Here is a 15701-nt window from a genome sequence, read left to right on the forward strand (position 1 = left end):
ATGCAGCTGTCTTTGAGTCATTTCTGCCCCTCACCCATCTTTCTCTGGGTAATCACAATAAAATTCACTGTTTCTCCAAGTTTAACTTCAGTGGTATCCTTACTTTAGTCTGTCCTTGGTCCCCTATCTAGGGTAAGATAGTATTTATCTCCTCAGAAATAGTGTCGCCCAACAGTCAGAATGTAGATGGTATTTCACACCACAGCACTGTGAAGACGGCAAAGAAAATCAGGGATAAAGAGCAAATTCATAAAGACTGAGTACAGCAAAGTGAGACTAAAAGAAAAGCAAAAGAATGGCCTAGAAAGCAAGTTTTTCAAGAAAATAAACAGATGCTGATGGTCTCACAGCTTTCCCAGCAACTACGACCATTGTGATGAAATTTCAAATTTTTCTAAGACATCATATATCTGGATAGTGTACTTAACAGTTCAAAACAGAACATACCTTTCTTTCAATTTCAGTTCTGATTAGCATTATCAGTGTGGGTGTGAGGTTATGGTATGAACATATGACTGAGGACAAGCTCAAGGAGCTGGTTCTCTCCTTTCACATTGAGTTCTAGGGACTGAACTCAGGCAATCAAAGAACTGTGCTGAAGACAAATTCAAGAAAACAATATTTTGGTGAAAAATAACACTGTGGAATGGTAATGTATCACAGTACAAAGTTACAAAGGAGTACACTTCAGAGCTAGTGTTGTCATCTGAAAGATTTATTAATGGTAAAGAAGTAGTATAGTGGAAAACAAGCAAGCTCCGCATCACGGCAGGCAGTGAGAGGCTTTGTCTGTTATTGTTTTTCCATTTTTAAAATTTTATTTTATGTGTATGGGTGTTTTGTCTGCATGTGTGTCTATGAACCACATGCGTACAGTTCCTGCAGAGTTCAGAAGGTGTTAGATCTCCTGGGACATGAGTTACAAAAGGATGTGAGCATCCATGTGGTTGCTGGGAATTGAACCCAGACCCTCTGGGTGAGTACCCAGTGCTCTTAACCACTAAGCCATCACTCCAGCCCCAGTTACTATTTTAAAGTAATTTTTATTTATTTTTTATTAAAAAAAGGCTTTTGCACTTTGGCATCATGTGCCAATTTCTGGATTTGTTATAGATATAAAAAAGGATTACCAAGAGGGGAAAATCTAAGAACTCACAAATAGTATTAAAGGAAATGAAACAGAAGGGAGAGGATGCAAGTTTTTATTTAGCTCTATGGGACAGGAAATGTGGCTTTCTATCTATGAACTCCTGTCAGGGTGTACTGATGTAACAAATTACTTATCATGGGAAATGGTCTCAGTCTTCTTACAGGTCCACTCAAGTTCTCCAGGCAGCTGGCCAGGGAGAAAAGTGTAGGAGCTGAAGATTCATGGTCTACCTAAGACCTAAAAGTATAGCATCACTCAATGGTCTGGCTTCTCGACTTGAAGCACTGAGTTGGGACTGCCTATGTGGCAGATCTGATGAAGCACGCACTACAAGAGTCTTCTGATACCTGGAAACTGAGGAAGAATTTTAAAGCACACTAGTCGCTTACACAGCCACCTCAGCAGGCCTGGCAGTCTGGGGGCGGGAGATGTTCCTAACAGAAGCTCTTTCTAGAAGCAGCTCCAACCAGAATTCTAGAATACAAACTACTGTGAAGCATTTTCAAATATAGTGCCTCAGAAATATGACCCACATGTGCTTCAGACTAAAGAACTCACCAGGAGAAACAGTAGAGACACGGGAGTTCAACCCCTTATTGAAACTGTTATGCAGGAAAGCCAGGGTTTGCATTGCAACTGCAAACGTTATACACATTCTAATCTTTCCACAATTTTAAAGTTAGTAATATAAAACTTAATGAACTAGTAGTGACTGGTTTCCTAGATTGGTTTCACTTGAAATCATTAAATGCCCTAGGCTAATCATTGTACTTTAAAAATGAGAGAACTGAAATAAAAAGGGAAGAGAACCAATGATTTGCCTATAAATTTAGGTTCCTTGCGATATTCTTTTAAATCTGTTGCCAAGTCCTTATCCTGAGAATAATTACTAGCAATTACTCTCTGATTGCTATGTGCATATCAGACATTATCATCACTCTAATTATAATACAGTTAGCCAAAGCTGAATGGTTAACTTTCAGTTCAATTAAATGTTTGTTTTGCAGCCTATTTATAGATATGACAGATGTATACTGCTCAAAGATAATTATGGAATTTGATACTTTCCAGAGCTGATATAAAACATACAAAAACACAAGAAAGAACAAATCAGACAATTTAGTAGGGAATGCAGCTGCTAGCGGAATATGAGGCCAGTTTGCTAAGGTTTTAAAATCTGTCTGCCAAAACACCCAGTGAACAGGGCTTTCTGTAGCATTCTCAAAATTAATAATTGCTGACGATGAATATATTGTAAAGTAATTTCAGTTTATTTTGTGGAGAAAAACAGTGACAAAAGAGTTCTCCTTTTGTTAGGGCTTTTACTATGGTGATCTATGCGTGACACAAACGGTGCCACTGGCACCAGTGGAAGTGTGCTCGTCAGTGATGTTGGCTGCGGCCAATGGGTGACATGAGCACTACCTGTTCCTGAAACTGCATCACCAGGCACTGAAAACCCCACAAACTACTCTCCATTCTCTTCATCCACTGTATTGAGCTGTCGTGTAAAACCTCTTTTGGTTGAACTATGGCAATCCAGGAACTACAGGAATATGGCACTTAGGAGTAAAGGAACCTGTTTCTCTAGATTCTCAACTGCCCTCCCTGTGGACCTGGTAATGGCCAGTCAGGAGAAGTACTTAGAGATCGCCTAACCTTTAACTGACTGCTCACTGGTTACCACCAGTAACAGCCAACTGCAAACCAAAAAAAAAAAAGAAAGAAACTCTTCAACCCTTGCACTTGCCCTCTAACTACTCCAGCCACTAAGCAGACAAGGCTCTGATTCTCAGAGACACCTTATCTCACCACCCTCCCCCTACTCCCTGCAAAAATATAAAATAAGGGCCTGGACCATCTTCAAGTTGTTCCTTCTCTTGTCTTTCCTTTTCCTTGACCTTCAATTTGGTTTTGTTTTGAGACATGGTTTCACATAAAGCCCGGACTGTACTAAGACTCACTCTGTAGCTCAGGCTAGTTTGAAACTCAAAGTCCTCCTGCCTCTGCCCCTGGACTGCTGGGTTACAGATGTAATCTAGTTCTACTTCTCTATCACTAAAGCTTCTGCTTGCCTCCAGCCCACATTCTATCTCTACAAATCTGAGACTGACATAAGTGCAAACACACACACACACATACTGATATGATATATGTGAGTTTGTGTCGTGTGGTTGTCTCTATTCATTCAGCATATTGTTTTCAAGGGGTCACATATATTGTAGCATGTATCAATTCTTTTTAAAAATTACTGAGTAATAATAGTATACAGTATGCTTATACCATATTTTGTTTATTCATTCACTATTAAGCCACTTGGATTATATCCATTTTCTGCTTCTGTAAAAAAAAATATGTAAAACTAGGATTAATAAAGAAAAGAGGTTTATTTAGTTCACAATTTTAGAGATTCAAGATCATGGTGTCAGCATCTATTCAACTTTGGTGAAGGCAATCTGACTATACCACAACTTAGCGAGCAATCCTTCTGTGAACTGGTAGATAGGGGCAGGTTTACTCTGCAACAACCCATCCTCATAAAAGCTACCCCCTCCACACGACCTGGAGACAGGGATCCAACGACTCAATGACCTTGTGCCTGTGTACCACTGAAAGTGTTCCAGTCAGTGACAGTAGTTACGCTCACTACCCATCCCTGGAAGCTTTTCACTTCCTAAATGTTCCACTATATCACCTTCGTGCCAGAGCCTCCAACAACTGAACCTCTAGCAGAGCAGCAGCTCCTGGTTTCTAGGAACACTTGGACATATGCACCTGAGTCTGTTTTCAGTGCATTTGGTGGCTACTCATTAGGGTATTCGGATTGCCTTTTTGGAAACTGCCCCGGTTTTACCCTGACTGCAAGGTTTTCTGTTCCCACCAGAAACGACAAGTGCTCTAATTTCTCCACATTTGCCAAGGCTTACTTCTGAATACAGCCACCATAGAAGCTGTGAAAGGGCAGGTATCTCACAGTGGTTTTAATTTGCATTTCCATAAAGACACCAAACAGTTTTCATTTACTTCTTTCCCATCTGCATAGCTTCTTGGGAAAAATAACTATTCAAATCACTTGGTCTATTTTTCAATTATGTTGCCTTCTTGTTGACCTGTAGGAGTTAATATATTGTAGAAACATATCCCCACTATATATGTTACTCTTGTTTGGTAGGTTATCTCTAAATCACGATAGAGTCCTTCAATGCACAAAAGTTTTAATTTCTATTTAAGTCTAACTTACTTTCCTAAGGTTATCTAGTCCTGGTATCATACTGAGGAATCTATAGGCCCGGATATTCATCTAAGGGCATTTGTAGTTCAGGCTCTTAAATTTGGTTGTATTTTTAAAATCCATTTTGAAATCAGTTTCCTAGATGATACAAAAGTTCACTTCAGTCTTTTTCAAGTACTTATCAAGTTTTTTCTTTATCACTTATTAAAGAAAAAGCATGTTGGTATTACAGTGGTAAGCATAGATGCTTCTCTAAAAGAACCTTTTACTGTCAGGTTCCTAAACCAATGCAATTTCTGTTTTCTTCCAGATATTACTGAAGACACCACACTCTTCAAAGGACTTAAAGAAATCAAGCAGGAACCAACGGGGAAGCCTCCTCCCTGGGGAATGGCTCTCATAGCATTGGACAGTGGTAGTCAAGGCTGCACAGGTAGAGAAACAACTGGCAGTTCTACCCAGCTGTAATGTCAATGAACCACACAATGACCGGACCCACAAGAGAGCCACAATGGTATGATGGCTGTCTAATTGGACTTAAAGCTTGCCTAACAGGAAGGAATTCATGTCTGGTACTGTAATTCTACAATCTGATTCACTGAAATTACTAAGTAGACATCCAATCCAGTCACTCATATATAGCATTAAGAAAACTACATTCTGTTTTATAAACACAGGTCTCAACGTTTTGCTTTTACAAAAATACCCTTTCAGTATGAACATTAGCTCTTCTATTTTCTTCAAAGTAAAGAGAACGGAGAAGGGAAAATACATGACTCGGGTCCATAAGCAATTTCCTGAAAAGGAGCCTGCAAGACAATCCATGGCAAACATCTTCCAGCTCCGGTATTCAGACTCGCATGGTTTCCACTGGGAGAGCTAGCAGTGCTTCCAGTACTTAAAATTAAATGATCGTTACCTTTGTCTCTCATTTACTACTTCACTACATTATTATTATTTTCAAAATTAGCCCAGACATTGGCTTATTAGGGACAAAGTTGTTACTCATATTTATTTTAGTTCCTTTACTTTAAGAAAATAGCATTTATAAAACCTTAATTACTAAAATTTTAAGTTCAACATTTCCACATGAACATTTACTATTTAAGATTAAAACCTTCAAAGATGAATTCTAAAGCCCCGATACTATTAACCTCTGCAAGCAAAACCTATCTCCACCAGACAGAGCAGGCATTTCTGCCAGTTTCACATAACGAGTACACTTCTTTGTTACATTTGCCACATTACAGTCCAATCACTTTTGTTTCTACCTACCCTGCTAGCTTGGGAACTCCCCCAAATCAGACCAAACACTCATTCTTTTTCTATCTTTAGTCTCATACAATAACTAATGTGTGATACCTTTTTCTTAAATGAACAAATAGACATAGTCTATCCAATGGCAACTGTCCTCTTTTCCAGTAATTTATATAGTTACATCTATTCTAAACTCCTCATAATGTTCTTACTTGTAAGATTAATTACTACGTAATATCCATCATAACGGATTTCAGCAAAGTACTTACAATACATAAAAGAAAATATCTTTGTGAGACACTTTACCAATGCTTCCTTTTTACAAATAAAAACTCAAGTAGCTTCAAAGGATCAGAAACTAAGGGACGGAAGCAGCACTGGTAGGATTGGGCCTGGACTGGGGGTTTGAATTCCACATGGTGCACCTTTCACCACATCAAGCAAAGACTTTTCAAACAACCTTCTTAACAAGTCAGCAATTGCGCTAGGAATACTTACACTGACCCCAGCGCCCTGTACGTGGGTTTAAATAATTTGGATAAAGACCATTTGGGCGTTCCATTTTCTGGAGTAGTTTCCGAATGTGCATGACCTAATCAAAATGAAATAAGAATGTAATTAAGAGAAACAGATGTCATCAAGGCTTTCTATTAGCCTATGCTCTGTGATTTTTCTATCACAAGGAACCTACACCCACCTTCTACCTTGACATGTGTGGTGGACAGGAGGGTTTTTGTTTCTTAAACAATTCATTGGTTTTACTAGAGGACATATAATATTATTATTATTATTATTATTATTATTATTATTATTATTTAAAAACCAAACAATAGGGCTAGAGAAATGGCTCAGCGGTTAAGAGCATCGCCTGCTCTTCCAAAGGTCCTGAGTTCAGTTCCCAGCAACCACATGGTGGCTCACAACCATCTGTAATGAGGTCTGGTGCCCTCTTCTGGCATGCAGGCATACATACAGACAGAACATTGTATACATAGTAAATAAATAAATTTATTAAAAAAAAAGCCAAACAATAATAAAAGTAACTCTTAAATGATTCATTAGTTTTATTAGATGACATATCAGACATATCAGTATTTAAAAGCCAAACAATAGGCTGGGTGGTGGTGGTGTACACCTTTAATCCCAGCACTCAGGACGCAGAGGCAGGCAGATCTCTGTGAGTTCAAGGCCAATCTGGTCTACAAGAGCTAGTTCTAGGATAGGCTTCAAAGCTACAGAGAAACCCTGTCTCAAAAAACAAAAAAACAACAAACAAACAATAAAAGTAATGAAATAAAAAAGCTCACAAAATATTTTACATTCTCAGTCTATTATACAGACATGACCATCAGAAACATCAGCCAGATATTCCAGATATAGCCCTATATTGTAATAAAATAGAATAAAATAACTTCATAGAAATGAAATTTTAAAATTCTATGAAAAGAATTCATTTGAATTTAATAAATGATGAAGTAAAAATCAAACTGCTGGGATTTAAATACCTTCCCAATAAAATATTTAACTATTTTAGGTAAATTCTTAGAGATCTCCCTGAAGTTAAGGGAGGAAAAAGAATAACAAACTATACTTTGAAGCTGATGATTTTCCCAAAGGCTGCCTTCAAGCTGTCTGCAGGCCAGTCAGATCTGACAGGCACTCTCAGGTGTGGGGAGCAGCCAGTGCAGCAGGAAAGGTATTCGATTCTTGTATTCTTAGTTTTTTGAAAAGTTATTGATACCTAAAGTTTTGATCACTCCAATTTTGAGTAAGTAACGTAGCCATGCTGCCTTACATACGACTGATGACCAGGACGGTATAAGTGACTTAGAACACATTCTTTCTCACAGGTATGTATATATACTTTAGCTTTCTGAACTTGAGAACATCAATAGTTTTACCACAACGCTTCTCATCATGCTCTCTTTAGCTGACTTTGGCATGGCACTGAGAAGCTCAAGAATGCTTTCATATACAATGTCACCATCACGCACAAGTGCTTTTAGACACTTCTAAATGATGTTAGGAAAGATGAGAAACTTGCTTTTTTACATCTGAAATGATGGATAATATTAACTCTGTGTTTCTCAGTGCACTATTTCATGCTCACTGTTTTTAGTTCCTCTGTCTTCTAAGTCCTTCCTTCCATATTTCAAGCCCCATCTTTCCTGTGTTGCTTCCCCTTTGGTCTCCTCTCGGGTGGAAATGCTTTCCTAGGCTCTGGCACTGCTATCACATCATACCACCATTTTATCTCATTTCTATTCCTATTCTACACAGGTTGGGGCATGAGGGAACCCATGCTGTTCTTATGGTGATATCTGGTCAGGATTTTTATTTATTTATTTTTGGTCTAGTGTTTGTCACATTCCATGGCCTTTCCCTTTTGTTCTGATAAATCTCTTATAAATTCTGTACTTATGCCTTTTACGAGAATTATTCGTCATCATTCATCAACTTCCTCCCTTTGTGGGGGAGACTAAGGACTCTTAAACTCGGCATGTAGTCCACACTGGTATAAACAGATTAATGTGCCTTAATCTTCCGAATGCCAGGATTATAGTTCTATACCACCACACTGACTCTCCTCTGTTTTCCTGACCCAAAAATTCACAAGAAAGCTTTGACATAAAAGATTGAGATTGAACACAACTTTAAGTGCAGTTTCCAGCCCTTGCTTCTCACTGGTTAACTGAGATGGGAGGCTAGCACTGTCTGCCACAGGGACACGTGTCACTTCTTCCCTCACTGAAGCTGGCACTGTGAACGGCTGCAAGCTTCCTTTCCTAGCTCCTTAGCACACTACTTCCCTCTAGTCTGAAAGCAGTCACCATCAGCCTGCCACCCTATCCGCACTATGAACTTACCTCCACAGATTTTAAATTTGTGCTAAACACAAGTTTGTTCTTATCATACACGCCATCTTTATAAAATGACACTTTTTTACCCTTTGCAGCTGATATAGACTGACGCTAAGGATTCTAAATCTACACTGATGTTTTATAGCCCCCCGAATTAAATGTTTGTTTCTAATGTGAACTTAGGAAGAAAAAAATAGTCGTGCCCATGTTAAAGACTCTATAAGAATGATTAACTAGTTAAAACATCCTAATTAGAGTGCTGGAATGTTCTGGGTTTAGAACTAAACCATCTTAACAGTCATTCCTTGATTCCCTCTGTGTGTAGCCTAACATCCTTGTGACTATTAGGTCCTCCTGCAGTGTCCTGACAGACCCCGGCTTCCACCAGCCCAAAGGCTAAGAGTGCTATCAATTAGCATCTGAGAAAGACATCTCCCCATTTAGCTGTAACTCATACACCTGATGTTCCCAAAGTACTTTAACAGAGGTTTTCACTCATGTTTCATTGTGTTCTGTTATTATAAAAATTTCACAAAACTGTTACTATGTTGAAGCAGCAATAACCTGAATCTGAGTTCCTACGGGCTAAGGCTGTTCATATTTAGTTCTAGAATAAGCACCTCTTAGATCTTCTGAGGTGAGAGCTGAGAGCTGAGTTGTGCATCCATAGTAGCCATTTGGACTTTAATGGTCAGCACCCTGACACTCAGGTATAGCTCAGCAGGAGAGTAAATAAACAGCATGTGCAAGACCCTGGGCGAAGATCTACTTCACCAAAAAGGAAGTGAGGGAAAAAAAACCCTCTTTTCAAACAAACAAACAAAAAACAACCCCCCCCCCCAGGCTGTCTTAAAAGATTCAGTAGAATAATCATATACTCTATGAATAAGCAGTATTTTCTCTCTTCCTTTGTAATTATCAAACTTTTAAATTTTATTTTCTTGTCTTAACATGTGGGCCAGGGAGTTCAGAACTATGAGTATAAAAGGGAATCTATATTTTAATATAAATAGTGGTTATAACTTCTGAATAAATACTTTTTAAAATATATTCTAAGTAGAAAGGGATTTTAAAAAACTGAAAGAGAAAAAAAAACAATAAAAACAAAAGTTCTAAAAAAATGTTAAAGTATTACGATCTTTTGGGAAATTTGTAAGAGTCTTTGATAACTAACCTTTTTGTAGTAAATCAAGTCACCAGTCAGGTAGCTGAGGTGGACAAACTCCATATGCAGTGTGCCAAATTCAGCCAGAATGCTGCTACCTGCAGACGCCCAGCCCCAGTTCCGACCTACTCCACTGAGTAAGAGGGGGATAAAAAGAGACAGGATTGGGGAAAAAGCGAAACTTTTTTAAATGAACACATGAATCTTAAATAGATCTTAGAAATTACTATATCTAACATAATAGTTTCTACTTTTATTTTTGTTAAAAATTTTGAATCAATAATACAGCCAGGTTGTAAAAATCAAGACATCATAGAAAGTATCCACCATATATTTTATCCATCCTCATTCCCTTTACATCACCTAGATCTATAATCACTTTTCACTAGCTTCTTACACACTCAGAGCTTTTATAAATACATAAGGAATCCATTGTTATTTTCTCTTATTAGCAAAACATAAACAAAATGCACAAACTGCTCTGACTGGGCACTACACTCTTGTACTGTTCTTAATAGTCTTTCCATATCAGTTCATAAAGAGCAGTTTTCTCATGGGGTTTTAATAGCTGTAGAGAATCCCATGTAATTAATGGTTCTCTTATACACTTGCATATTACTCTAATCTTCTATGCTGCCAATTTAATATGCTATACTTTTAATGATCTGTATTAAGAATACACCAAAATCTACATTAGGACACACATAGCTCTACCTTTATAGTTCCTTCATTGTACAAAACTATTGAGGCAAATACCACTATCAGATTTTTCTTTTATAGCTAGAAGTGAGAATCAAAAAGGAAATGTGGACATAGTAACTATGTAAGACAGACATTCATTTTTACAAACAGTAAAAATTTGCTATACTGCAGGACAGATATCCATAAACATGGCATATAACATACTTGCTCTTATAATAAATAAGGCCACCGAAGTGGGGAAAACTGCTATGAAGAAACTCAAGTTGAAAAATCGGATACTGAATACTAAGGATGGAAACACACCAGAAGAAAGGCTCTTTCTATACTATAACCCGATAAAGTGTTTCTGAAGTGATGAAATTTCGACTGAGTCCTGACCACACGAAAGTCTATGATGAATAGACCTCCAAGAAGAAAATTCCCAGTAAGGGAAACAACAAATGCAATGGCCTGGAGGGAAGTGAAGGGGCTGGCTGTGGTTGTAGTTTAGAAAGTCGATGCTACAGGATGCAATTGGAGAGCTAGCAATCACCAAAGGAAGGTATGAAAGATGATGTAAGACCATGGAAACGTTTCTCTTAGTGTGATAGAAAGACAAAAGAGAATTTAAGGAATACAGTAGACATTTTAGGAGCCAAGCATGATATTTAGACATCAACTGGCTTTCAGCTAACTAATGAATTATTCTGTTGTCAACTATGACACAAAACCCAGTCAAGTCCACAGTTCACTATGTAGACACTTACCAGGGAAAAGCAACAAAGGAAAACATTATTCGGAGTACATGCAAACACTTTTCAAAATATTAAATTCTAAACAAGGTTTTTATCTTTTATTTCATAGACAGCATTCTAAAATATAAAATTTGACTCATATATATTCTAACTCAAAAGAAAACTCCAGCCAGGCTTTAACCCCCAGAACTTGGAGGCAGAAACAGGTGAATCTCAGCGAGTTCAAGGCCAGCCTGGTCTAAAGAGTGATTCCAACAACAGCCAGGATTAGAGAAACCTGTCTCGAAAATCAAAACAAACAAACAAACAAAAAAAAATCCACTCCAATTACTCCAATTAAAACTACTGAAAACTAACCCAACTTAAAACAAAAGACATATTCCCCCACACTAATACCATCAAACTTTTTCCTACAAATATTATTCTTTTTCAGCTGATCAAAGGGAGCCATTAACATGCCTCCATGTATAATCAGAGAACACGAGTAACAAAAATGTGCAGTGAATACTAATAGACAAAACAATTAAAAACAACACGACTTCTCTCTCCGCTAGGCTAAACATCAGCTACAAGACATTAAAAATGTCTGGCAAACTTTTGATGGTTAAATAGTAATCAATTTAAGGTCCTATAATTACTTTGAATTGTTCTGATAATGAATCACCTACACAATTTGTGTTTTGCTCAAAGTCCAAACAAAACCTTTAGTCTATGTAGTTAAAGAACAAAGCTTCTTAGTGAATAGCAATTTTAAGAACAAAGCTTTGCCAACGACTGATGTTCACATTTATCACATCAAAATGCAAGAAATTAAATAAATGAAACTTGCACAATGTACAAATTTAAACTCAGAATCCTGGCCAATAGAAATAAACATTTAATGAAGCTCCAACTTCCACTCAGATATATTAAATAGCTAAACATTATAATATGCAAAAATTTTAAAGTAGAAATATACTATATTTAAGCAGAATTTGCTCTAAAACAACTATATATACAATATTTTTCAAGCTTAAATAAGAATCAGTGAGGATATTGACAATTTCAAATGTGGATAAATGTTTCTTTAACTTTCTTAGAAATTATTTTGAAAATAGTTTTAAGAACATTCCACAACATATTATTTAAAAATTTTAAATTGGGGTTGGGAAATGGCTCAGCAGGATCCAGATTTGGTTCCATGTGGCAGCTCACAACTGTCTATAACTTCAGTTTCAGGTTATGCGATGCCTTTTTCTGGCACTGTAGGCACCAGGTACACACGTAGTACACATATGGACGCATAGACAAAATGTTTCTATACATAAATAGTAGTATTTTAATTATTAAATTATTTTAAAAAGCACAGAAGCAAACATTTTTTAATTAAAAACAAATCTACAAGGTCACTGAAAGAAAAAACTACACCAGAACAGCAGAGCACCAAACACTCAAAAACAACAAATGACAGCAACAACACACACCTTTCACAATGTCTCTGAGTGCTACTGTTATCAATTCCCCTCAAGTCACATGCTAGTGGACTGTATTTAATAACAGCTCTCTGCTGCCTGCAAGAAACACATCTTACTAGCAAGACCAGAAAGAGCAGCAAGGAAAGGGACTAGAAAGTAAGCAGATGCAGTGTTACTAAAATCTGACAGAAGGGACACACTAGCTGGTTTCAGTCAACTTAACACAAACCCATCCATCTGAGAAGAGAGACCATAACAGAGAAAACGCCTCCACAAAATGGGCCTGTAGACAAGTTTGTAGAGCATTTTCTTGATCAATAATTGATATGGGAGGAACCAGTTCACCACAGGTGGTTCCACCCCTGGGCAGGTAGTCCTAAATTATATAAGGAAGCAGGCTAAGAAAGCTATGAAGAGCAAGCCAATAAGCAGAATTCCTCCATGCCACTGTAACAGCAGTTTCGGCCTGAAGCTCCTGCCCTGACTTCCTATGATGGAGGATTAAAGCTATAAACTAAAATACACTCTTCTCCAAATTGTTTGGTCATGATATTTTATCACAGCAATAGAAACCCTAAGACTCAGGTTGGTACCAGGTTTGTGTGAAATGCTGACAGACCTGACTGCAGTTTGATGAGAATTGTGCAAGATTTTGAAATTTTGGGCTAGACTGTTCAAAGCTCAAATGAGCCACTGTGGGAACTTAGACAATAATGCTGAAAGCAGTGCAGATGATGGAGGCCTGACTTGTGAAGTTTTAGAAAGAAGAAATCTATCAAGGTTGTTCATGTATTATTTTGTATTAATAATTTGTGGTTCTAGTCAGTTGGAACTAAAGAATCAGCTGTGATTAAGAAGAGAATAGTTAATTGAGTCAAAATCTTCTGGAAGCTTCCTCAGGATCAGCACACAGAGCTTGTGGTCCAGAAGTGGCCAATACTGTACCTCATGCTAGGTTACACCTATGCTAGCCCAAAATGGGCTTCATTCCAAGGATAAAAAGATACGTTGGCATATGCAAATCAATAAATATAACCTATTAGTAGTCTTAAGGATATGGACAACATGATCATCTCAATGTAGAACAAGCATTTAACAGAATCCAATAAAGGATTATATTACATAAAGGCCATATGGAACAAACCAACACACAATGGTACAATTAAACAAAGAAAGTATTTCCACTAAAACCTGGAGTGAGACAAGGGTGTCTACTTTCTCCCCTCCTCATATCAGTGACATCTTGGTTAGAGAAATATGATGAGAGAAATGAGAGATACAAAGAGAAACAAAGAAGTCGATTTACACATGTTCACAGACAAGATGATCCTATACATAAAAGCTTGAATGACTCCACTACAGCACTCTTAGAACTGACAAACACTTTCAGCAAAGTAGCAGGATATAAATTAACAGGTGGACATTAGTAGATTTCTAATATATAACATGACGAGAAAATCAGGAGAGCACCACAATTATTCACAATCATAAAAATAAAAGAAAACTAAAATAAACCTAACAAAAAGTAAATAAATATCCAATGATATGACACCACTGAAGAAAGAAACTGAAAATACTTCAAAATGGAAAAACCTTCCATTTTCATGGCATAGTAAAATTGACATTGCAAAAATGGTTATATTACCAAAAATGACATTATTTAACACAATCATCATCAAATCTCAATAACCTTTTCAAAGAACTAGAAAAAAAATCCTAAAATCCATATGAAGGCACAGAAGACTACAGGCAGTCAAAAACAGTCCTGAGCAAAACAACCAGATGGGGGTATTTTGAATTTTAAGTTACCCTACAAAACAAGAATAACAAAACCAGTATCCTATTGGCATAAAAACAAACACAGGTCAAACGACTGGAATAGAAGCCCCAGAACCAAACCCACACAGTGAAAGCCATATTTTTTTTTTTTTACAGAGATGCCAAAAATAGACACTGGTGGAAAGACAACTTCTTCAACATAGAGTGCTGAGCAAATTGGGCATACACATATAGAAGGATGAAAATAGATACCCACTTCTCGTCCTGAACAAAAACAAATGCAAAATAGATGAAAGACCTTACTTAATGTAAGACCAGAAATTCTAAACCCTAGTGCTCATGAGAGAAAACATTTCAAGATATAGGAGCAGGCAAGGACTTCCTGATGAGGAGGACTGCAGTGGCCCAGACAACATCACCACGAACTGACAAATGAGACTGTATGAAGGGAAAAGCACCTGCACAGCACAGGAGACATTGGTGATGAGCTATAGGACAGGAGAGGATCTTCTCTACCTCTGCACCTCACAAGGTCAGTACCTACACTGTTCAGGGACTCCGCGACTTAAACAACCCAACACTGGTTACAAAATATAAGCATTTGGGTACACAGGAAAAACCATTACTATATCATGTCAGGACCTGTAAAGCATGTCTTTGTTTCCCCTTGCTGTCGGTCTACATGTTCCCAATTATCTCATTAAAGATGGTTTATTTGAATTCTGGAACTCTCTATGACCATGATACTGTATATATTCTTTAGTGACTGGCTCTTTTACTCAATATGCCTTTGAGATTTACTGCTGTGACTTAGTGGCTCAATTCTTTAGTGTTTCACTGAGCAAAAATGAAAACTATTCAGCTAAGCACTTGCTGATCAACACTGTAGTGCATCACAGTTTGGCAATATTATTTTAAAAATTATTATGAGCCGGGCGGTGGTGGCACACGCCTTTAATCCCAGCACTTGGGAGGCAGAGGCAGGCGGATCTCTGTGAGTTCGAGACCAGCCTGGTCTACAAGAGCTAGTACCAAGGCAGGCTCCAAAACCACAGAGAAACCCTGTCTCGAAAAATCAAAAAAAAAAAAAATATTATGAACAAACTCTGTATAAACAGTTACTTTCTCTCAGAAGTGTGTGTGTATTTGTGTGTATGTGTGTGTGTGTACAACAAAGGGTATATAATAATTCCCTTTAATTTTGTAAGAGGAACCAAACATCCCAAGTGACTATACTACATCAAGTCCCACCAGCATAAGTCTAATATTTGGTGGTTTGTTTTCTTTTTTTCTACCAACTTAATTTTTTATCTTTTTTATTCAGTATTTTTAATATTCCAGTAGTTTCTCTATTGACTTATTCTGTC

At 37.4% G+C, this 15701-nt stretch overlaps 1 protein-coding gene across 3 annotated transcripts in view; it reads right to left on the reverse strand.

Moving 5' to 3' along the window:
* Man1a2 (mannosidase alpha class 1A member 2) overlaps nucleotides 1-15701 on the reverse strand; it is a 139706-nt gene that overhangs the window by 60035 nt on the left and 63970 nt on the right. For all 3 annotated transcript variants that reach the window (XM_057793129.1, XM_057793128.1, XM_057793130.1), the window contains exons 7-8: nucleotides 9675-9798; nucleotides 6138-6231 (exon numbers count right to left, since the gene is read on the reverse strand). In XM_057793129.1, the coding sequence (XP_057649112.1) occupies nucleotides 6138-6231; nucleotides 9675-9798 (218 nt within the window). The remainder of the gene's footprint in view (nucleotides 1-6137; nucleotides 6232-9674; nucleotides 9799-15701) is intronic.

The sequence above is a fragment of the Chionomys nivalis genome, chromosome 18, assembly GCF_950005125.1.
Source record: "Chionomys nivalis chromosome 18, mChiNiv1.1, whole genome shotgun sequence".
In the NCBI taxonomy this organism is placed as follows: domain Eukaryota; kingdom Metazoa; phylum Chordata; class Mammalia; order Rodentia; family Cricetidae; genus Chionomys; species Chionomys nivalis.